The sequence below is a fragment of the Convolutriloba macropyga genome, chromosome 5, assembly GCF_964194025.1.
Source record: "Convolutriloba macropyga chromosome 5, txConMacr16.3, whole genome shotgun sequence".
In the NCBI taxonomy this organism is placed as follows: domain Eukaryota; kingdom Metazoa; phylum Xenacoelomorpha; order Acoela; family Convolutidae; genus Convolutriloba; species Convolutriloba macropyga.
In genome coordinates, this window is record NC_134472.1 from 2947891 (window position 1) to 2973882 (window position 25992).

At 33.7% G+C, this 25992-nt stretch overlaps 1 protein-coding gene across 3 annotated transcripts in view; it reads right to left on the bottom strand.

Moving 5' to 3' along the window:
- LOC142339043 (glycine receptor subunit alphaZ1-like) overlaps positions 1-25992 on the bottom strand; it is a 114229-nt gene that overhangs the window by 16327 nt on the left and 71910 nt on the right. For all 3 annotated transcript variants that reach the window (XM_075388699.1, XM_075388700.1, XM_075388701.1), the window contains exons 3-5: positions 25384-25555; positions 6118-6289; positions 919-1157 (exon numbers count right to left, since the gene is read on the bottom strand). In XM_075388699.1, coding sequence (XP_075244814.1) covers positions 919-1157; positions 6118-6289; positions 25384-25555 — 583 coding nt within the window. The remainder of the gene's footprint in view (positions 1-918; positions 1158-6117; positions 6290-25383; positions 25556-25992) is intronic.

Consider the following 25992-nt stretch of genomic DNA (forward strand, 5'->3'; position numbering starts at 1 on the left):
AAATTTAATTTTCGGCAGAGGCAAATTACTGATGCCACGTGTTTACAGTAGTTTTAACCTCTCAGCTTTTTTTAAAAAAAGTATGCGCCTTCCAACTTCAAAAACATTTTTTTACCCTTTAATATTAAGTAGAGTTAGTGATGCCTTGGCAAACTCAAATTAATGATGCCACTTGCTTTCAGCAGAGCTTTGATAATTTTTTGTTTCAATAACGTATAACAAGTCTTAAGTAACCCAAAGTAACCGGCAAATATTATATTTTTTCGAAAAATATCAAATTAATGAAGGCGCAATTTAATCTTTCAAAACCTCGCAGGTCTTGTGACATTTAACACTTTTTGAGAATCAACCGCATTTTATAAGTTCTTTTGGAAAACAAAAACACGTTGAACAAATTTAGTGAACAAGCTGTTGTATGAATGATGGATAATCCTCAATCTAAAAACAATCCCCAAAAGTAGCTCAAAAGTCCAGTTATAGCTAATTTTTTTTAAAATTAAAATTCACTTCCGAGTCGAACTATCCCCCCCCCCCCCAAAAAAAAAGTATGTAAGAGTGGGGCTGCACTGGGAGGTGTTTTTAGGAAAGTGCAGAAAAAAAAACTCGTACATTTTCTGGCACTGCAATGGGCTAGCTACGAAGGGGTATAAAATAGTGTGAGTGTACAAATTACCCTTACGCTTACCCAATTTTACTCCTATCGGCAGCCTTACATTTACATCCTTTCATAGCCCATATCTGGCCCACAATTCCTCAAGAATCCCCCATTGCAGCCCCAATCGTACATCTTTTCAACCCATTAGACCCCCATCCCACCTCTCGCTCTCCCTCTTCCAACGAAATAGTAAGATTTTAGAGCGGAGATTCGACCCGGGTTCCCTCCTGATGGGAATAATAGAGAAGTTTTCTGGCACTTACAAACTCTGGGTGCTGAATTATCGGAGAGGAATCCAGTGGCAGCTGCTCCTGTTTTGGGTCTGCGGGTGATTGAAGAGGGGTTACTGTAGACTGAACCCACAGTTGACAGTTTGAGAGCAGTGCTGTTATTGCTGTTGCTGCTGCTACTGTTACTCAAACTCTCTTTCCTGTTATTGTCATTGGCTGAGCCTTGGGTGGCTGCGGTGCTATCTTTTCGCTGCTTGTTTGTCTTGTTGTACCTGGAAAATTGTTTTCATTCACTTGCATTCACTTCTGGGATTCAGTTCAACAACATTTTCTCAGGAAAAGCATTACTTTTATTTAAAAAAAATGTGAAATGAAACTTTGCTTTTATAAAAAAAATATTTTGTTTATGAGTATGTCGGTATTTTAGTGGAATCAAAAAATTTCAGACTACAAAAAAGATATAACCAAATGACCGCTTAAAAGTATTTCGCATTTCAATCGCCTGTTCTAGGCCTTATCGTTCACAAAACTTTAGGGAAAAAACGAAATACAAAATTGAGCTAAAAATGATAGGTTTGGACATATTTGTATATTTTGGAGCCTGTAGAAGTGACTTGGAATTAAATTTATTAAAAAAAAACAGACGATTGTGGGGTCGATTAAATAGTTTTGACTACAACATTAAGTTTAATTGTGACTGGTTAACGTTGGCACTGCTGTCTTACTGTTTCAACTGATTACTTGTTGCTCTAACTGGAAATTCAGGGTTTTTTTAGAGGATTCTAATTTTTCATTTGTTAATCAGCAATAACAACCGAGAGAGTGTGGCGTGCTAGCCGAGAGTGAAGTGATAGCCGAGAGGTAAGGTGTGTTATTGACACGCCTATAATTGATATTTCGATCAATTACTTGCTTGATTCTGATTGGGTGAGGATGAGCTCTCACTTAACCATATCTTCAGTTTAACCTGAACCTGATCACTCTTGGCTGCAATGATGGTACCACTTGAAAGTTTCAGACGCAAAAACGTGGCCAAGGTTGCCAAAAAGAGCATTCAAGCTCTCAAAATGAACAGTCTGAAATGTTAGGAATAGCAGAAAAGGACAGTTGAGAACAATTTACTGTTAATGCACTGCAGACTAAAACCAAAGGCTGCTCGGCTGCAATTACGCAAAAACAAACATATTTTATTTATGTTGAAATAAAACTTAAAGCGTTCATTTTTGAATGCATTTAGAGATAAATAGCGGAAAATTTATTTCATCATAAAAAATTGTTCTGACCCCCACTTTAGTGGGGAGGGAGGAACTATATACTCAAATGGGTTTTTTTTGTTCAGTCAATATTGGCCGATCGATATAATCATCGTAGAGAGTTGTGAGTGGTATCATTAGAAAGACATCCAGCGTAGAATAAAGAATTAAAAAGATTTTTTCATTTTTCGCTTTCTATAGGGAGTTATCGAGGCTTAAAGTTTTGTGAATAATTGCTGTTTTTATTCACATTTTCAGTAATTTTTGACCAAACTTTTGTCAATTTTACTAAAAAAATGTAAAAATTGTTAACTATACTGCTTTTTTTCGCCTTTTATTTCATCTCTAAAGATAACAGAGGGTTGCTGACATGTTCCATCCTAGTTTTTTGGCTATAATTTATGCTAAATTTTTCAAAAACCAGACTTTTTTCAGAGAAAAATAGGACCACATTTGCTTTTTTTAGCCCACACTTTTAAAATTTGCTGGAAAAAGACACCTTAAAACTGCTGTCGAAATACTTTAAGCTCAGAAACCAGCTAGTTGTAATCGCGCTGGCTTATGAGTTTTTTGCAAATTTAAACTCGATAATTACAAAAAAAAACATTATTTATTTTTTGACAAACTGAAAATTTCAATTAAAATTGATCTTTTTCGCAATCAATTGAACAATTTAAAGTTTTGTTTGACACACATCAATATCTAGGCTGATCTTGATCCTTACGATAAAAAACTTTTAGATTTAAATGGGGCGCGACCTTTTTTCAAAGCATTTCCGCTATGTAAATGTTTTTATGTAAATAACTGACAAGAACCTCAAATCAGGGCTCAATTAATGACAGATAATATTTTCAAAAACGATGTCCAACTAAATTATAACATGGTTTAAGAGTTAAGCTCATGGTTTTTATGGCTTTGACCAATTGTTTTCGTAAAAATTTTATAAACTTCTTGAGTTTTGCTTTCATTTGTGATACTTTTTGCAGCCCAACGACATAGTGGCCCCAATCAAAGATGCAATTAATTTTTTAGGAGTTATAGGTGAACCTAGAGAATTCTTTCAGTTGTTATCTAATGTCTCTTATGACTTTGAATATATTTGTTTTGAGAAAAGATCGGTAATTATTTTATCCTATTTCTTTCAACTTCGCGCGCAGCCTCTGTAAAAACAGGCAAATACCAATTCCGTGTGAGTAAAATTTTATTGTTGGAAACGGTTTTTTTATTCAACTTATGTTTTCCTTGTTTTGATACTACGCGTTTTCAAATATTTTTTTTCAATTTCATTTTTGAGCATAATCGCATTTTTTTTTCGTTTCCTTCTCGAATTATCACATTAATGGCAAATCTAATTGTAAGAAAGTTTATTAGGAAACCGGAACGGCGTTGCAAAAATGCGTATCTGTATATATTAACTGTTTCTGTTGAATAGTTTATGCTTTTTGGGCTGAGACCAAATTATCTCGCAAAATTTCGACGATTTTTTGTTGTTTTTTCTATGTTTGTCTTTCCTTTTCTTTTTGTCCACCATATAACTGATAACGATAGGTCTCAATTGCTTCTCCAGGAAGTATAACTCCAACTAGATAAAGATTTCAGTTCATAGCTGTTTGTTTTAATGACTTACAAATTACAATTTTTAAAACAGTTGTTTTTAACTGTCCTTTTTTGCTTTCAATTTGGTCACCATGTAAATTAATCTCACTGATTATCAGTCTCAATGACGTTTGATGATTTATCAACTTTCATTGCGCTTTTTTATACGTTGTGACTGATTTTTTCCACCTTTTTTCAGAAAAAATGTTTTCGAGATTTATATACTGTTCAATTTTTGGGTTTCTTTTTGTTGTAGTGTCTACGTTGTCCTGTTATAGGGAAGGCTCGTTGATGTTCGGGTGAGAAGAAAAAGATTATTTACAGTTCTTGCGGGTATCATCTTATAAGTATAGTGCCTTAAATAGTGTGATGTCGTAAAATTGTTTGAAGTTTTGGCTTCTTTGTGTGTTTGTTATGTATTTGTTATTTCGTGGGGGTCGTGGCGTTGTTTCATTATTAATAGGCCAAATTGGCTTCCTGTCCTGAGGTGCTGAAACTTAATCCATTGCTTTTTGTTAAAATCTTAAATCTGTTGTGCTTTTGCAAGTATTTGTTTCCAAAACAAATTTGGGTTATTGAGCTTTGTCATTTTTTAAAATAGTTTTCTGGTCAAATTATAGTTCAGTCTTGGTAAACACAGGTCACGACGCGTTTGCAGTGAGCTATAAATTAACCCTTGTAACAGATTTAGCTTCAAACTTTCGTTCCTTGGCTTTTTTACTACTTTTACTACGAGACTTCATAAGATGTTTGAGATTTTTCTATATTTAAACATTTTAGAGGGTTTTTGTTTTCTTTTTGGTTTATAACAATAATCGTAAATCCGATTGGCTTTAAAGTTTTGCGCAATTGGAGATTGGATTCTGGTAGGTCTCAATTGCTTCCTATGGAGATATAAATGAAAAATTCAGTGATTTCAGATGATATCTAATGACATTAATAACTGTGAAGTTAATTCTTTTCAAAAATAGAAACGTATTTTTAACTTTGCACCTCTTTGCTATGTTTTCATTTTTTGTCGACCTGTTAACCAGTCGCATTGAGAACCGGCCGAATATTTTTTTCTAATGAAGTTTAGGTTAAACTGTTTTGTTTAGATTTTATCTGACGCGAGTTTAATTTTGTTATGATTTTTTTATTGTAGACATCGAGTTGTGGTCGTTAATAATGTTTATTTTTTTTTATTTTTTATGGGTCCTTTTTAGTAGTTCTACTATCAAAAACTGTCATCGGCCCTCTAAAGTGGCATTATTATTTTCCATTGGTTGTTTATTGAACGATATCTATGTTGTTGAACGATCTTCATCATTTGGTAGCCAATTAAGTTAAGAATGTGGATGAGCGCGGTCGGAACATTATGTGCGTACGCACATTACCGAGCCTCCTTGTTAAGATTTTATTATTTAATTATGGTGAATTAAAGTTTCAATAGTGATTATTTCTGAATGCTGTCAAAAACATTTGCCTGAAATTTTAATTGGCCATAATTATGTCAGATCAACACCTCAAAATTTTAACCCTCTAAAAACTACTGAATAACGGGTTAGATCAAAATTTATCAGTCAACACATGAAACTTTATACATTCAACATAATCTCAAACATACAGCATCTTTTGAGTTGATTTTTGAATTATCAGATCCACGTTGAGGTCCCAGAAGGAATGAAGTAAGTCCAGACCAAAAATGCACGCATGTCTGGCATCTGGGATATGTTAAAAATATAACTCAAAACTGAAATTTTATTTCAAAGTTTTCTTAAAGATTTTTGAAGAATTTTTACCCATAGGAATGAGAGACAGACAGTGTCACTTTTGTGTGCTAATCTGACATCATTATGGTGAAGATAAGATCTCAAACAAAACTTAAATGAAAGTTGAAACATCATCTGCTTCAATAATTTAAGCTTGTACCATTCAAACGAAATATTAGCTTATTCAAAAACATACTTTATGCTTAGCAGAAAACGTGGACTCTGTATCTTAATTTGAAATATTTTTTAAATTATAAGATTTTAAATATCCTTATTTGAATGGTTAACTTTAACCAGCTGGTTATAAAAATAATTAACTTGTCAATTTGAAAATAAATAAATTGTGAGGTTAAACTACTGAAGTCCAATACTGCTCTTTGGTAATGACAAAAACGTCAAATTGTGGACACTTTCTTAAATTACCGACAATAACGACAATAGAAGACACTTATTACATAAATTACCGACAAAAACATCAAAAACGACAAAAACCAACAGTTCATACAAAAAAAGAACTAACGAGACCGACCAAAAACCGACCAGAAAACGACGCTTCTTTTTCGGTTTTGTCGTTTTTTTCTCAACACGGGTATTATTATTGATTATTTTTGAAAGAGAATGAGGAGACAGACCTTGGTTTGTTGAAGTAGTCGGCGAGAGCGAACTCGACCATGGCGAGGATGACGAATGCAAAGCAGACCCAGACGTAGATGTTGATGGCGTTGATGGTGTTGGAGATGTTCTTGTCGTACTTGTTACTGCTCTCACTCGCCAAAGTCAACATTGTCAGCACTGTCGTGATACCTGAACAAAGTCAGTTGTTGTAAAACCCAAGCATGAAGTAACTCAGTGCACGAGCTACAAATTGAATATATACCCGGGTTGAAGTTCTTTGGTTTCATACAAGGATCATATATGATTTCATACTGTCCATACTTGATTTCTTAGTACGATCCTTGTATGAAGCCAAAGAAATCATATATGATCCTTGTATGATTACCAAGAAATCATATATGATCCTAGTACGAATACCAAGTTACAATTTGGTTTTTTTTGTTTTAATTCGAAAGGGCATCACTTACGTGATACCCCGTCATCACATTGTGATCCGCCATAAGACCCTAACGTACAATATCATTTGCAAAGTTGGGCGCTAAATAAAAGAGTAAGTCCAAATAGATAACAAAATTTTTGACATACTCTGAAGCCAGTTTATACTTATAAATGCTAATTTCTAAAAAATAATCACAAAAAAATTTTCATATAACCTCAAATTTGTTTTCTGGATAGGTTCGAACCGTAAAGTTATTCTTTTAGCGCACACAAAGAATCAAATGTGGCTTGCAAATGCGATATAATAATTTAATAAGTCCTCTGACTACATTATACGAGAATTTGTGGCACCAGTCAATGTTTTATGTGTCATATATGACCTTGTATGATTTCCAAGAAATTTTTTCAACTTCAGATTTTAGTCTTTGAAAATTTCTGTATGATCCCTGTATGATTTCCAGGAAATCATATATGGTCCTTGTATGACTACCAATAATTCATACAAATCAAATATGACCTAGTATGATAACTAAGAATCATATATGACCTAGTACGAAATCAAAGAAAGTTGTATGATCGTTGACCCGGGTAGAACCTACATTCAATTTCTTTAGTATTTATTAACTAAATTAAAAGTGGCGACTTTTGGATTACTTTGTAAATAGTAACTGAAACAAATCTTTGCAATAAGTTTTTTTCAACCCAACCGTAATGTTGAAGAATGTGACTATTAATTACTTTGATCAATGCTATTGCATAATTCAGTGATTCTGATCAAAAGTTCGTGAGAGTCTGTTGAAAACAATTTTTAAAAAAAATAGTTAAAACAAATTTGAACCGTCCGAACAAACTTCGAAAAAAAAGGTTTTGTAGAGAATTATTTTACAATTTTCATTTTTGCAAAGAAAGTACATTGATACAAGTACATTGACAGAAAGTACATTGACATTTTTGCAAAGAAAGTACATTTTTGCAAAGAAAGTACAAGATGACAGAATATACAATCGCGCAAATATGCTTTTTGAAACAAAATGAAAACAAATTTGATTAAATTGGTAAGTACTGAATCTCCAAAAATCTAATCAAAAATTTTCGCAAACGATATCAACCATTCCCAAGCTTGGAAAAATCATTTAACTGCTGTATGAGCTGTAAAAGAAAAACAGTTGCAAGCAGTTATAAATGAAAAACTGCTGAAAGTTCAAATTGTGGAGCTTCTACCTTCTCCTATTGATGAAATTAGGAAGAAAAATTGCAGAAAAAACTGTAACTTGCAAAACCAACAAAAAATTTGAAGAGCTATAAAAAGTTTTTAGAGCAGGTATCCACAGAGGGGCTCGATTTACATGTACGTTTTTTTTCTCCGTTGATTAACAGTTATCCCTTTCGTCCTCATGAAAAAAGTACATTCAAGTCTTCGCATTTCGATAAAAAAAAATTTGAACACCCAGTGGTTTCAAAGGGGTAGGGATTGAATTGCCTCTCAAAAGGGGCATGGGAGAAGTGAAATTTTGGATTCTTTTTTTTTCTTGATTGATTTTTGCTCAATTTGTTAGCCGAAAATTTGTAATTGATTATCTTATACTTATCAATAATTTGCTGGTTTTAGAAAATAAAAACCGCAATTATACTGTGCATCTACGCGCATTTTTACTATTAGCGAATGTTCTCTTGTTTATTATTTAATAATATGATTTATCAGAAAATTTTGCATAGGGTTTACTTGATGAAAAAATAATAAAAACAGGGGAAAAATTAGTAAAACCAAAAGTGCAATTCAGAAAATCAGAAAACAGAGCATTTCGCATATTAAGCAAACGGCACACTAAGCACAAAAATTTTTAGAAAACTTATTGCTATCCTACAATCGAAGAATTTTCAGAAAAAAAACCCTTTCGACAATTAAGTTCTCTTCATTTTGTTAATTAGGAACTGTATCATGGAATAAGGGTGATTTGTAAGCAAATTGTGAACTAAGAGGGCTTAGTGTAACTGCTTTCCACACACGCGTACAACTCTGATCTTAGGCTATGGGTCGTGACAATAAGTGACAAAATCAAGTATATATACTCAATTTTTCAGACGTTGGCCACGTACTGATATTCAATATTGACAGAGCAAAAAACGACATCAAACATGTAGTTCGTAGTTCCAGCTAAATTGAAGATTTTTTTTAAAAAAAAAACAGAAAATGAGGTTATGAGGAAGAGGAGTTAAGAGTGCAAAAAAACGCTTTAGCTTAGAATAAATTATTTTACGTTCAGATAAAATATAAGAATTTTCCGCTTTTCGAACTGTATTTGGAGTCTTATTCTGTAAACTTTCGTTGCCACTGGTCAAAACCGAACGCTTTTGTATTCTTTTATTGTTGCATCAAAATTCTGACACCATATTAGCTGTGATCTGCCTCTATTTGACAAAATAACAATTTTGCAATAAAGAAAACGGAAATGATAGAAAGTATATTTTTGTCCACCTATATGAGTTTATTCCCAATCACAGACGCAATTTTGTTGGAGATATGATTATATTTCGTCTTCCAATAAACGGTGATCACAGGGTCCTTTATTAGAATTTTTCAATATTTGATTATGCCGATGTATTAGAAAAATAATGCTTCCAGCACGAACAAATTTTACTTAAACTCGGTAGCATTCATTTATCTTTGAATTATCTTTTCACACAAATAATTTGTTTTTGACTTGCAGTTATATTCCCTGAGACGGTTTAAAGGATTTAATAAATATAATCTCGAAACTCATTTGCTGGCTTAGACATCTGTAACCTGAGTACATGGAACTGATTGTCCCTCTTTTTTACAGTCATCGAAAAATTTCATAATCATAATATCTTAATCGTGTACTATTAATGTAATTTTAATCTAAGTTGAGAACAAATCACTACTTTGCGTATCAAATTTGCACTATGTTTTGAAAGAAGTTTTGGAATTACTTTCTTTTTGTTAGAGGAGGGGAGGGGAGGGTTGAAGCCGGCGCCTTTTCGTGAAAATGGACAAGTTCTAGATTCGAACCATCGTCTCTTATGTGCAAGCCCATTGTGCTAACCATTACACGAATACTGGTCTTAAGATCTCGAAATTGGTGATCTCAACAAGAAGAGCTTCTTGCCGAGCCATGTCAAGCTTATCTTATGCTCAAATAACATTAGGTTGTCCTCTTTCATCCTTCTATCAATTTTTGTATCACTGCATGTATTAAAGGAATGCGCTACGAAAATACGATCGTGAAATTCGATCGGATATTTTTGGATATTGTCCCGAAAAATAACTAAGTCAACCATAGTCAGTCGCAGTAGTAAAAGACAAACGGATTTTTTAACATGACATGACAAATATTTCTTGAAATGAAACATATAATCAGATAATTCATGTAGAGATTTGCAACTAATTTAGCGGTCAAGTTCATATCGGAATTAAGCAACGCCAAAAGTTACAAAACTGACTCTGATATTTTACCCTGCCTCTTAGGTGGATTAACTCTAATAACCTGCGCTCGCATAACTATTCATTAACATCTGAATGCGGTGCATCGAAAATTCAGGGAGAACTTCAGGTAAACCATCAAATTTCAGATCAATTATTTCATTGAAGTGACTTCATGAATAAGGCAGAATGTATTATTCAGTGAGTTGAAGTTGACAGCTGAATTAACCTTGGGCGATGTCCCCCCCCCCCCCCCTCCCCCTTGTTACACTCCAGTCAAAATTTAATGGATATGTTGAAAAAATTTACAAACGCAAGTTTTTGGCAAAAGATGCTTTATATCAACGTAATTTTAGCAAGTAATTACCCAATTTTAGCATTAATTTGTAAAAATTTGCAATTTTTTACTTAAATTTGTAAACAATTTGCAAATTTTTTGGAATATTTTATAACCCATTTGAAAACTAATTAACTAATTTATAACATTATCTATAAATATTTGCATTTTTACATTAATTTGTAAACAGTTTGCAAATTTCTAATTGCAAAATATGAATTATTTTATTACAAAAGTTGTAAATTTTCGAAAAAAATTGCCCATTTCAGTTTTCAGAATCTCGCCATAAGAAACAGGGCCTCAATTGGAGTACTCTTTTGAGATAAGAAAACTTTCAAAGTCCCTGACCTGTTGACTACTTTAAAAAGTAGAGAAATGCACGCTATTAGTACATATTAAGCTATATATTCTGTTTGATTTCATTAATCGTAGCTTCAAAGTTGGTCGACATGAAAACAAAAACATTTCCGGTATTTTATATTAATTGTATCAATAAACGACCGCGGTTAAGGAAACTTTCCGCATGAAAAGACCGAAGAACACAATTTCGCCGCGTGAATAAATCAAAAATGGTCAGCACTTTCAACATTTCTTGCGATTGATCACAGATAAAACTTTGGTGAAATATGAATATCCGTATCACATAAAATTTTCTTTGAGCATAAATTATCAAAGAAAAGTGAAGTAGAATTCCAATCACAGCACCTGTTTTGCAAAAGAGAAAAAATGATTGAAAGATAAAACAAAAAAGTAAACTGAGTTCAAAAGAATTTTAAAACGTTTTGTTTACTCTAGTACCATTTTTGAATGGTTTATTGAAATAAATGGGCACAACTAAAAACAATGCGACTATTGGTAATCAAAGAAGTTGGGAGGGATATTTTGAACGGTTAATATTTTCACCTTAAATATTGATGCCCCATTTGATCGATTTAGACGTTAATATTTTCTAGATCCCAGAAATGCATATTCACCCGAATTATAGTCTGCCCGTCCATATTCAGTGTAAAATCTTGATTTTTATTAAAAATATTTGTTGCTATCAACATTTGTGAGGGGAATACATGCTCAACAGGATTTTTTCTTCTCAACGAAAAATTTGACGTAGAAAAAGTGTATAGAAACTTTAATTTTGCTGAAAGATGTTTAAATCATAAAAAAACGTAACCTGGAAAATCAGAATGTTCAAAGGCTTCAAAATTATCAGAGTTTTGATTTTCCTATTTTTGAAATTTTTGAAGCCATGGTAATCGGATTTAAAAAAAGTTATCAAACTACACTTTATTTTGAGCCCTTGGGTTGTTGGAACTTGAATAAGAAAAAGAAATATCTAGTAGAAAGTTTTACAGGCTTCACAAAAATTTTAAATCTGTCAAAAAAGTTTAATCCGTATCTGCTGCAAAAGTAGGGAAAGATTAATTCCAAAATTTGGGCCAAAATAAAACTCCATCCGCTGCGATTACTCATTGTTTGAGCGTAAAAAGTTTTTACAATAATCTGTAATTATTCAAAACCTCTGCGATCTATTGCATCTTTTGAAATTTGTCCTCTAAGTACCCTACAAAAATCCTTGAGTTTATAAAAAAAAAGATAAATAAATTTTCATTGAGTTCAAATTTATTTGTCTAACTTCTTCACTGGAAAATTAACTACATTTTAGAAGACATGTATCCAAACAATCGTTCCTGTGTAAAAATTACGCCGGAAAGCAAACCCACACCTTGTGAACATATAGCGATATAGCGTATAGTTACGCTGCGGTATTCGCTTTTTGTTCCAACCCCCACTTTAGTGGGGAGGGAGGAACTATACACTCAACTGGTTTTTGTTTTGTTCAGTCAATTTTGGCCGATCGATATATTCATCGTAGTGAATTGTGAGTGGTATCATTGAAAAGCTCATCCAGCGTAAAATACGGAACTAAAAAGATTTTTTTGATTTTCGTTTCGTACAGGGAGTTATCGAGGTTTAAAGTTTTGTGAACATTCGACTGTTTTTGTTCACATTTTCAAAAATTTTTGCTAAAATTTGGCACAATTTCGCTAATATAGTTCAAAATAAGTTAAAATTTTTAACGGCATAGTTTTGTTGTTACCATTAGAGATAGAATAGCGTTGCTGAATTGTTTGATTGAAGTTTTTTTTTGGCTAAAATTTTTGATCAAATTTTCAAAAATCACAATAAAATATCAAAAATGGCACGAAAAATGCAATTTTTGGCCCGCTTTGTCAAAGTTTGCCAGACTTAGTGACCTAGAAACCAAAAAACAGACTCCCTAATCAGAAAAAGAGCGCTAGCTCCAATTAGGCGCCGTATGAAAGTCTTCTGGAATTAAAACTTTGACGTTTTTTGCAGATTTAACTCGATAATTATACAAAATGCATCCTTCTTTTTTTTAGTATTTGAAGAATTCCAATCAACAATTGTTCTAATTCGCAAACACTTGGAACACTTGGTCTGTTTGTTGGGCGCGCAACAAAATCAGGGAGAGGTTCGACAATATCATGGATTCCTAGAATCAAAGACTTTTTGGTTTTTTTTTCATGCTGCCATTTTTCACAATATTTTGCTTTTGTTTTTTTAATGTTAATCACTGACAATATTTTTTTTCACGGCTCCGTTAATCACAACTCCCATTTACGTAAATTTGAGGCCAAACGTAGATACAGTCTGTTTTTTGAGAACCAAAGGGTTTTTATGGCTTTGAGGAAGAGTTTTAGTAAAATTTAACTGAATTCTTGTCTTTTGCTTTCAACTGTTATTCTTTTAGCAGTCTGATTTTTAAGTTCAACAACACAAAGTTCTAAAATTCTTCCTCAAGAGAAGCAAGTTAACCTTTTCTATTCATTCGGTTGTTACCCAATGTCTCTTATGTTATTCAATGTATTTGTTTTAAGGTAACTTCTGTGGTTTTTTGAACTTGTCAATTTTTTATACTATTTTAGTCAACATATTGCTTATTCTCAGCAAAAACAGGTCAACCTATCCTCCGTATAGAATACAAACTAATTTTGTAGCCGATTGTTTTTACAGAAGGTTTTCTTGCTTTTGGTACTACGAGTTTTCATACAAAATTTTCGTGTCTTCAGGGCTTAGACAATTTGTTTCAGAAGAATTTTGTGAAGTTTAGATACTTTTCAGTTTTTGTGCTTCTTTTTGTTGTCATTTTGTGATATTCGTTTTACAAAAAGATGTTATGATGGTCAAAGGAGACGCAAATGAAGACGTTCTATTCTCGCGGTTAATATCTTAGAAGTTTAATGGCTTCAAAACTGTGGTTTCGTAAATTTGTTTGTAAAACTTATCAGTTCAGCTTGTATTTAATGTTATTTTACAGTTTTATGATTTAGTTTCATCAACAACAGTCTTATTTAGTAGTTGCAAGACAAACTGTCTACTCTTTTAGTCGAAAGATTTGTTGGCTATGAGTTTTGAAAATATTTGTTTTTAAAAAAAAAAAGAGATAGATTTTTGAGATCTGCCAATTTTTATTCTGTTAAATTTTAGCCAAGCATCTCCATATACAATTCACATCATTTATCTATTGAAAAACAATTTGGTTCTCATAACGGTTTTGTTTTCCTCAAATGGTCTTTCTTCTTCGAACAACCAGTTTTCATAAAAACCAATTTTCGTAATTTTTGCATATTTGACCCTTTTTTGTAGGTTTTTGTATTCTTTTCATAGTATCACCATATTGGGCGTCATTTGATTTACAAATGTTGTTACTTTCAAACAATCCTAACGAAGATCTTTATTGTTTTTAGTGATCAGCTTAATATTTAATTGATTGGGGGGACATCATTTTTGTGCATAATTTTTCGTGAAAAATTTTAGTTTTGCCTGTTTTTGCCGTTCTTTTTGTAGTCGTATGACATATCCTGGATAATGAAAGGCCTCAGTCGTTCTCTATTGAGGTATAAAAGACTCTCTCAATAATTTCATTTGGCGTGTAATGTTTCTAATCAGTTCGACTTTAATTCTTTTTTAAAAAAAAAAACAACAATATTTTAAAAAACTTTACCCCTTTTGCTCATTTCTAGTCGACTTGTTGCCAAATTGCATTGAGAAAAAGTCCCATACTTTGTTTCAAAAAAGTGCCCGTTAATCTTCGGAGTATAAATTTTATCTGATGCCATTTTGATTTGGTTATTAGTGGTTTTCAAAAATGGACAAGGAGTTTTGGTCGTAATTAATATTTGTAACTATTAGATTTTTATTGCCGTCTTTTCTGGTAGTCATATTATGGTAGCCACAGGTCCCAGAGGCCCTCTAGAGTAGATTGTTTTATTCTTTTAGTAGTTTGTTGAACGATATGTTGATATGTTAAATTTTTTTATCTCTTCCTCATTTGGTAGACAATTAAGTGAAAAATGTAGATGAGCGGGGTCGGAACTTAATGTGCAAACGCACATTACCGAGCCTCCTTGTTGACATTAAAATCATTAGCATTTTCGCATACGTGACATTGAATAGTTTTTAGCAGTCACAATTTCTGATCACCTCCACATTGGTTATCATGTCGTGAAATCTTCAATTCGTAAGTATCTTTAGATACACGAAAACCGAGTTTAGTCATAGAAATTTGTTTGTCTGTGACAGGAGACTGAAAAGATAAATTAATTACTCTAGTATATTAACTACCAACCCTCCTGCATTTAACGTAGGACCGACCGACCATGCCTCTTGTAGCAAACATTACCCAGCCTTCTTTCGAGTTTTTCCTGCAATTTTCGGACATTGAAACAATTGGTTGCTGCTGTCTACAGTCGTAACTGCGATTGTGTGCGGGATTTAGATGTCTCAGTACTTGTTATCCAGCATTTTTGTTGATCATCTTCCGCTATGATTGTGAATGAGCTTTTTCTGGAAAGTTTACCACCTGCCTATTGTCTTGTGGAGTACACTTATCAAAAACCGGATCTTTCACCCGACAATAGTCCCTACCTGGAATATACACTGTGCTACAGAATGCAAAACGGAGCAAAACCACAAGATCGTTCTCGAAATAGTCATCAGAAAAACCGTGCTTTGACCCAATACTCTCTATATTGATTTTCAACAAAATCTGTCGAGGCTCTTTCATCAACGAGAAGCAATAATGAAGTGTTGTTGGAGTTCAGTATAAAAATTACTGCAGTTTTTTAACCACTGATTTCGGTATCAATAAAAAATCTCGAGTAAGTGTAACACAGACTGACAACGAAGTGTCGGCCTACAGAAGTCATTATAAAACTAATCTTGTTGTGTACACTTGAGACAAGCATTACAAGAAAATCTGTTTTAGAGAAACTGAGTGCAGTGCTTCATAGAACACTTCGATTGCTCAAAAAATCAATGGCAAAACAATGATGCGGGAAAAGAATTTACTGTAGCAGTTCCACTGAAAGACATAGAGACATTAGCTGTCAGAACAGCTAATCGTTGTGGGATACTCAAAAATAAAAAAAACAAGCTTCTTTTTCTATACAAAATCCAAAAAACCTACTCCGATGTTGAGTGGGACCAATCGAAAATGACATAAAAAAGCTTAAAGTCAAACACGTTGTAGAAGAGGGAATGCAAACTGAAAAAGAAGAAATTCCCAGACAGATTTTATACTGTAAAATCTGTTCGCAGTAGACCACAGACATTTCAGATTTAAAGTAAAAACTTTTCCACATTTATAGGAACGGGACCTTTAAAATTTTTCCAGATTGTTTGATTCATCAACTTGTTATTTATTTTTTGTTCCTGTTTTTGCTTGACTTGATATGGGTGTTCTATGCATATCAGTTTGTTTAAGAATACGTAACAATTCAACTCAATTTCTTGTTATACTTACCGTTCAAATACTGTTCTCTTCGGTTCTTTTTCCAACAAATCGTTCTTTGCTTCAACATGAATCATCTGAGGTGACAGTTTTCAATGAAGAGTCCTTTTTTTCAGAAACGTGAAATGGTAAATCGAGTGCTAATTCTAGCAAGTTAAAATTATCTAATTATTATTTTTTTCAATCGTTATTACCAAAATTGTACTAACAACTTTGGGTGGCAAATTGCTATGAGGGCATAAATACTTGATTGAGTCAATCTTCAAACTATGGACTTTCGAGAACTGCAAATCTATACCTGATCAAAATTTTGATTTAATAGTGACCTGCAAAGGCGCAAAAAGAGGCCTTCAAGGTGTATCCTTGACCTATTTCAAAATTCTTCGACAACGTTATAACCTTGACTTGGGTATAAGTAAAGCAATCCTATGTAACAGCAGAAAAGCAAGACTGGAAGTACTAAAACTCAGGGTAGCCTTAGTCAATGGAAAATTCAGACAGATAACAAAATGTTGAACAAAACAAGTCATTATTAAAACAAAATTGTTCTATGCCCTTGGAACGAGCATCACCAAACAAATCTCCCCTAGAGACCTTGAGTGCATTGCTTAACAAAACACATCAAATTGGCAGAAACAAAAATGACCCAAAAATGATGCTAGTTAAGGATTTCAGCAAAGCAGTTCCTCTGAAGGATAAAGAGACCGAGGTATTGGTAAGAATATGTAATCTTTGTGTGAGCCTTTACTTTCCTTCACTTTCCAAAAACGGCTACCACCACTTTCCAAAAACATAAATACATGCTCTAAAAGTTGAGCAAAAGAACTTTAAACTGATTTGAAGAGGCTCCAAGTGAAAAACATAGAAAAGTGCTTCTCGAAATTGATGTCGATGAGGATCTCAGACAAAGTTGCTAACACCGAAAAATCTGTTGGCAATAGAACATAGACAAAAACTATCTAGTACAAGTTATACAACTATTTCCCGTTATGATTTCCGTTCTAATCATCTTGATTTACTAAGTTTCCAATTTTTTCTGTGCTGGCATTGTTGCTCGAACTGATATTGGTGTTTTGAACAAAACAATTTGTTTAACAATAAATGACGACTGAATAATTTTTGCTAGAGCTTCAGTTCATATCGGGTTGTTTTCAGTTATTTCAACAGTAGGATTAGAATCGTTCTCTTGCTTCGATAGTTTTGGGTGATGAATGTTCTGAGGTGATATTGCTTAATGATGATTTTTTTTAAACGTAAAACTGAAGATTGAGTGCTACTTCTAACAATTTCAAAAGTTTCTAAATATTCAATTTTCCAATATTTTGTTTTGGTTTTACTTCAGGTTAGGTCTCTACGGTCTGTTAAAACTTTAAAACAATTAGAGAGTAAAATAACAAAAACTTCCATCAAAATAGTATTGGTTCATGTTTCCGAGTCCCAAAACGCTTTCCATCTTGCTGCCAAAAAAAAGTTTCTTTTCTGTGAGCGGGTTTCAATTTTGTGATAACCACCTGCCTACCGTCTTGAAAAATATAATTACCAAAAATTGGATCTTTCACACAGTAATAATCTTTACACTGCTATACAGACCGCAAAATGGCGCAAAATTACAAGTTTGTTTTCGAAATAGTGATCAGTAAAAGCCGCGTTTTGGCCTAAATTCTTTATATTAACTTCCAGCAAAATCTGTCGAGGCTAGTTCATAAATGACAAGGAGGAAAGAAATGCTGTTTGAGTTCAGTTCAAAAATTGCTGCAGTTTATTAACCACTGATTCGGGTATCAATAAAACAATCGTTAGTCAGTGTAACACTCAGATTGACAAAGAAATGTCGACCAAAAGAAGTCATTATGAAACCAATCATGTCGTCTGCAATCGAAACAAACAATACAAGAAAAACTAATACGGAGAAACCGAGCGCAGCCGTCAATAAAGCACTTCGAATGGTCAAAAAATCAATCGAAAAAAATATGCGAGAAAAGAATTTGCTGAAGCAGTTCCGCTGACTGACATAGTGGTCAGAAAAGCTAATCCCTGCGTGTGCGCAATACTCAAAAGTTTTAAAAACCCAGCTAATTTTGCGTTACGAATACAAAAAATTCTGATCCGAAGGTTGAGTGGGACCAATCAAAAATTACTTGAAAAAGCTTAAAATCAAAAAATAGATGAAGTGATAGCAAACCGAAAAAAGTGAAATTCCCAGCAAAGGTTCATACTAGAAAACTTGTTTCCGGTAAACCATAAAAAGTAAAGTTATCAAGTTAAAAAAATCCACATCTATGGAAACGAGACCTTAAAAATTTTTTCCAGTTTATTTTATTCATCAACTTTCTATTTAGTTTTGTGCTCTTATTGATCCTTGACTTGATACGGGTGTTCTATGAATAACAACTTGTTTAACATACATGACAACTCAACACAGTTTTTGCTACAGTTTTAGTTTGTATACTGTTGCCTACAGTTCTTTTACCAGCGGAAAGACTAAAATCGTTCTCATACTTCAACATTTTTGGGAGATGAAATATCTGAGGTGATATTTTTCAATGATGACTTGTTTTTTTTCACAAACGTTAATTCATGGATTGAGTGCTACTTCTAACAAATTAAAAAACTATCTAATTGTAGTTTTCTTCAACCGTTTGTGACAATATTGTTTCATTAACTGAGGTGGCAAATTGCTAAGAAAGCATAAAATTTTCTATGAGTTGGACTTCAAACCATGGGATTTTGAGAAAAACAACTCTATCAATGATCAGAGTTCTGATGCAAAAGATGTCTTTAATGGCGCAAAAGTTGGCCTTTAAGGGATATCCTTGACCTATTTCAAAATACTTCGACAGTGTTATATCTCTTGAATCGGGTATAACAAAAGCAATCCTAAGTAACAGCAGAAAAGTGAGACTGGAAATACTAAAACTCAGGGCAGCCTTAGTAAATGAAAAATTCAGAATAAAAACAAAAAAAACTACCAAATGAAGTTATTTTTAAACCAAAATCATTGCATGTCTTTGAAAAAAGCATCACAAAAAAATCTCATCTAGAAACAATGAGTGCATTGCTTAGCAAAACACATCAAATGGCCAGAAACGAAAATGACCAACAAATGACACGGGTTGAGGTATTCAGCAAAAGAGTTCTTCTGAAGGACAAAGAGACTGAAATATTAATAAAAATAGGTTATCTTTGTGTGAGCCGGAAATTTGTCCGAGCTACTTTTACCTTCCAAAAAGAGAGCAACATGCTCTAAAAGATGAAAGAGAGAACTCTAAACTGATTTGAAGAGACTGAAACTCAAACACATAAAAGTTTTCTTCTCGAAACTGATTCCGATGAAACTCTCAGACAAAGTTTCTAACACCAAAAAATCTGTTGGCGATAGAACAGCGACAACTAACTAACTAGTACAAATTATAGAACTATTTCTCGCCGTGCTTCCCAGTCTAACTATCTTGACTTAATAAAATTTCATTTCATTCTGTGTTCCCCTTGTTGCTTGAACTGATATTAGTGTTCTGAACAAAATAAATTGTTCAAGAATACACAATGACTATACACTTTTTTGCTGTTGCTTAAGTTCATAATGTGTTGTTTTCAGTTCTTATCTCAACGGAAATATTAAAATCGTTCTATTGTTCTGACAGTTTGAGATAATGATTGTTCTGAGGTAATATGTTCAATGATGAGTTGTTTTTTTCAGAAATGCTAAACTGTAGAATTAGTTCTACTTCTAACAAAAAAAATTTTTCTAATTATTTAATTTTCCAATGGTTTGTTTGGCTTTACTTCCTGTTAGACTTCCATTTTCTGTCAGATCTTGAAAATAGTTGGCGATTGATATAAAGAAAAGTTCCATTAAGTATTATTGGTTCAAGTGGTCTCCCAAAACGTTTTCCATCTTGTTGCAAAAGTGGGTTTTTGTCTGAGAGCGGGTTTTTAATTTTGTAAAAAACACCTGCCTACCATCTTGTAGAGTACACCTATAAACAATGGATCTTATCTTTCGTCTAGGAAAAGTCTTTACCCGGAATATACACCGTGCCACGGAGGCGAAATGTAACAAAACTCTAAGTTTGTTCTCAAAATAGTGGTCAAAAAAGCCGCGTTTTGGCCCGAAATTCTTTATAATGATTTCTAACAAAATCTGTCGAGGCTCTTTTATAAACGGCCAGGAAGAATGAAGTGTGCTGTTTGAGTTCAGTTTAAAAATCGCTTCAGTTTCATAACCACTGATTCGGTTATCAAAAAACCAATCAATAGTCAGTGTAATACTCAGACTGACAACAAAGTATCGACCGATGGAAGTCATTATAAAAGCAGTCTTTTTTTATGCACTTGAGACAATCATTACAAGAAAGTCTGATATAGAGGAATTTATTAAAGACCAATAGAGACCAAATTGGCTGTCAGAAGAGCTAATACTTGCGTGATACTTAAATACTAAAAAACCAAGGTCCTTTTACCCTGCAAAACCAAAAAAAAACGTACTTCGCAGGTTGAGGTAGGCCAATCAAAAATGACTTGAAGAAGCTGAAAGTCAAAAAAATAGAAGGGGTCGAAAACCGAAAAAATTGAAATTCCCACATAAGATTCATACTGTAAAATTTTTTTGCGTTAGACCATAGAGAATACAGCTGTCAAGTAAAAAAAATATCAACATTTATAGGAACAAAACCCAAAAAATTTCTAGTTTATTCGATTAATCAACTTTTCATTTACTTTTGTGTTCTTACTGTTGCTTGACTTGATATGGGTATTCTATGCATAACAGTGTTTTTAGGAATACATGACAACTAAACACACAATTTGCTACAGCTTCAGTTCATATCCTGTTATCCATATGATTAAAATCGCTCTCTCGCTTCAACATTTTTGGGAGATGAGTCATCTGAGGTGATATTTTTGAATGATGAGTTGCTGTTTTCAGAAACGTAAAACTGTAGATTCAATGGTCTTTGTAACCAATGAAAAACTATCTAATTGTTGATTTTTTAAATCGTTTGTACTAAAATTGTATTATTAACGGGTGGAAAATAACTAAGAGGACCAAAAAGTTGTTAGCGTCGATCTTCAAGCCATAGGATTCGGAGAATTGCAACTCTATCCCTGAACAAAATTCTGATGTTATAGTGGTCTGCAAAGATGCAAAGGGAGGCCCTTGATGGATATAGGAGTTCTCCGCTACCATCCCTGACATTTTTCAAAGTATTCGACAGTGTTATAACCCTTGAATCGGGTCTAAGTAAGGTAATCCTAAGTAATCGCAAAAAAGCAAGACTGGAAATATTAAAACTCAGGGCAACCTTAGTCAGTGGAACATTCAGAGTGATAACAGAATGTCGACCGAAAGAAGTCATTATTAAACTTAATTTATTGCATGCCCTTGAAACAAGCATCACAAAACAAATCTCAGCTAGAGACATTGAGTGCATTGCTTAGAAAAACACATCAAGTGGCCATAAGCAAAAATGACCAAATTTGGTGTGAGTTAAGGAGTTCAGCGAAGGAGTTCCTTTGATGGACCAAGAGACCAACACATTGTTCAGTATAGTTCATCTTTGTGTGAGCCTGAAAAGTCCCCGAGCTATCTTTACTTTCCAAGAGCTACATGCTCTAAAAGTTGAATTAGAGAACTCTAAAATGTCTTAAAGAGGCTGAAACTCAAGCACATAGAAGATTGCTTCTCGAAACCGATGTCAATGAAACTATCAGACAAAGTTGCTAACCCCAACAAATCTGTTGGCAATAGAACATAGACAGACTATCTAGTACAAATTTTTCTACTAATTCCTGTCATGCTGCCCAGTCTAATTATTTTGACTTATTATTTTTTTTAATTTTATTTTGTGTTCCCATCGTTGCGTGAACTGATATTGGTGTTCTGAACAAAATAATTTGTTTAAAAATACATGATGACTGAATAATTTTTTGCTGTAGCTTCAGTCCATATCATGTTGTTTTCAGATCTTATCACAACGGAACGATTAAAATCGTTCTATTGCTCAGACAGTTTTGGGAGATGGATGTTCTGAGGTTATATTGTTCAATGATGAGTTTTTTTTCGGAACTGTAAAACTAGATTGAGAGCTACTTCTGACAAGTTAAAAAGTTTCTAATTAATAACTTTCCCACTGTTTGTTTCGGCTTTACTTCCCTTTAGACTTCCATTTTTTCAGATCTCTATTTGGCGATTATTTGGAGAAAAAATTTGGTGATTAATATAATGAAAACTTCCGTTAACAATTATTGGTTCATGTTTCCGGGTCAAGTGGTCTCCCAAAACGCTTTTCCATCTTGTTGCCAAAGGGGGTTTTTATCTGGGAGCGGGTTTAAATTTTGTAATAAGGGCGTTGAGGTGAGGGTGGTCAATTTATTCGGAGGGTATATAATATTGTATGGGTCGGTTTTCAACTGATGGATTTTTGAGGAATGAGCCCATCTCCCAGGCCAAAACTGTGATATAAGTTGGCTGAAGACAGCAATGGGAGGACTTCAAAGGCGACTTAAGAGTTCTCCACCCCCACTCCTGTCCTATATCGTGATACGTAAAAGTGGACTACTAAGTTGGTAAAATAATGAAAGTGGCTGCAATGGTGAGAATTTGTAAAAAAAAATCCCTCAATTGCAGACCCACTCTTATATCCTCTTGAGCTGAAAAATTCGAACCTGGTTTAATTCATAAAATTCTGCGGAGACTTATGTCAGTTTTAGAAGCCTATCAAACTTTAATATTCAACTAGTGATTAAGACAATTTTTGGCATCAAAACTTAATGGATGAGAGGGTCGGAAATTTATGTACAAACCCACATTAACGAGCGCTATTAAAATCATTCCTGCCAAATTTAGGTCAACTCTTGCTAGTCACAACCGTGATCTAATTCACGGTTGGGTCTGCTTTAAATCGAATTTCACCAATTAGTATATTTAGACATGTTATTCTACAGCTACCTATTTAACTCAAGCACAGACAGCATTTTGCCGCAAAATGGATTTTTAAAATTGTTCTTGACACTTTGGGAACATAGCAAAAATTAATGTACAATATGTTTAATTCTCGCGTGTGAAAGTGTGAACGCTATTAAAACTGCATTCAAATTCAAAGCAGTTCTTAAGCCTTTCAAAGCGGTGTTAAATATAGAATGTGACACTTCAATTTAGAACGTTTGAAAAGAGATTTTACAATAATAGAGTGCTTAGGTCGCTGTCAAGCTCAGAAAGCAATATACTTCAAAAGCTCAACGGTCGAAAGTCAACAAAGCTACCCTTGACAACTTTGTCGCTCGCCAAAGCATATACATAAAGGCGAAATGCCGTTATTATACACGTACAGCATTATTTCCCAGTTCGAGGTCCTCGTTTCAAAATTACTCATGATCAGGTCACCAAAAACGCACCAAGGATGATGTGCTTTCAAAATTACACAGACCACTACAGGATCTAAGAACGCACTTTGATCATAAAAATCTGATTATAATTGATTTTGAATAAAGCCAAAGTCTGATAACTATTAACTTTGGATAGGTATGATGAAGTTTCTTCGGCCTACTAGTCCTTATTTTGAAAGTCCAGCTCGATTTTTGACTATCGGTTAATGGTTGGTAAGCACCTATATGTAAAATTTGAAAAACTGGGTTGGGGAGATTCCCTAATCAAATCCCAACAATTTGTATATACTTAAATATTCAAAAAAACAGAGAACTAGAGTAGTAGTAACTTCGCAAGCCTATTATCCTATATAACAGAGAGGGTTATACCAGGCCCTTCTATTACTCCTAAGATTCAGATTGGAGGCAGCAGTATCTTTAAAAAAGTAATGATAAAGTTGGATTCAGAGTTCACGAGCCTCAACTACGAGCTAAGTGTATGGACAAAAGAAAACAATTATAAAATAGGTGGTACTGTGATTGAGAAGTATACCAAGTTCTCAATGCAACTAAGTTATACTAAGAGATCAACCTGTGACCCCAAACACTACTAAAATTGCAGATGAAGCGAAGTTCGTCGTAGTTCACTCCACAACCCAACCAGACGAGTATCAACCACTTGAAAAAAGAATGCAAGATCTATTGCCCATCAGGTAATTCAGAGTTACTGTAGACCGTGTTAAATGTCTACTTGGTTCGCCCATCAATACTATATGGGTTAGTCTTACTCGCATCCTCAGAGTGACTTCACTTATTCAGTCTCCAAAGGAGCGCGGCAATTGATACTCTTATAAACTCTCTTCTTGAAGGTGTCTGCAGTCGCTCTCTCGATGTCCAAGTCCCAGGAGATCTTAACCTAACCTAATAGTCATTGATCTCTGGAAAACCACCTATGTTCCTAAGTAGCTATGTTATGTTTTGAATTAAAGCCAAACTCTAAATAAAGAAATTACTAGACTATGCTAGAATCAAACTGAGTGTACTACAAAAAGGTCTCCTAACAATTTTCTATTTATCTATTTGTTTTGTTTTCCGAGTCTACACCGACTCTATCGAATAATCCTAAGAAGTTAGAAAAATCGAACTAAGGAAAGACTATTACTGAGAATAACGAAGGTTGTATAACAATCAAGTGAATTTAGAATCAGGAAATTGGGTTAAGAAAAAGGCTTAAAAATTAGCTCTATTTATACTTGGTTATCTTTTCATATCCTGAGATAATTGTGTCCTGCGGGCTTAATTTAGCCTAATCATTTGAGAAAATACCTTTTAAGGGCCCTAAATGTGGCCTGGTTTCTAGGCTTTTTGGATATCCGTACGTATTATGTAAGGTCCGAAAAATGCGTTCCAGGTCATTTGTTCATGCCTAAATCTTCAAATAATAATTTTAGTGTACTTTCAAGGTGTTTCGTTTACTAAGATTATCAGGTCCGAATAATATCTTTATTTTAAATTTGGTACCAACTTAGTTTGAGAGAATCAAATCGTAACTCTAATTTTGATCTGTAAAAATAACGATATTTTTCTTTGGTCTAATTTCGGTTTCGGTTTTTACGGTTCATCGAGAAAATTTAAAGATTAGTTCAAATTTCTTTAACTTTCGTTTTTCTGTTATTCTTAAGTTTCAATTTCTACACTATACATGAGATACACACTATACATGAGATCAGTTAGTTATTGTCATATAACATACGTATCGTTCGACACCCCCATTGCCGCAAACATACCACAAAGGGAGGGAGGAGGCTATAATTTCGCGGGGAGTTATAATGTGGCAGATGGGAAAGACTGGCTTTTTCAATTCGAGCATTCAAATGGGTGGTCAAACTAACCGATCGAAGCTCTGGCTGGGGTTGCATTTCTCTGGATGTAGAATCCAATCCAAGACAGCAACACTATGAGAGCAGCTGGGATGTACACTTGGACAAAGAACACTTTGTATCTCCTCTCGAAGAAAAGCCTCGCCTCTATTGTGGAGAAGTTGCCAGTGTCGAACACTCCAGTCTAAAATAAAACAAAAGACTTCCGGAATTTATGAAATAATATCAAAATTTTAACTCAATTTTTTGTGCGTTTGAAGTTCAGTTTGTGCGGCTAAATTTTTCTCGTATATTATCATGCAATGATTGTTTTGAGGCACTGGCAATGTTCATCTCATCTTCGGATCGTTGTTAGCATTAGCAAAATGCTGGATGAATTCGGAACAAAAAAAGAGTTAAATTGAAAATGGTCCCAAACAACCTTTTTTCCTCGACTAAACTGACCTTTTTATATTCTAGTTGGTTTTGAAAAGTACACAAGTTAAGTTATTTACATGCCTAGTAGTTACACGTTGAATTAGCAGCATTTTTCGAGACAAAATTTAACACATTTCGCTTAAAAACGATTCCAATATGAGTGCACAAATGGTACAGTTCCTTTAAAAAACATTATCAAATTAA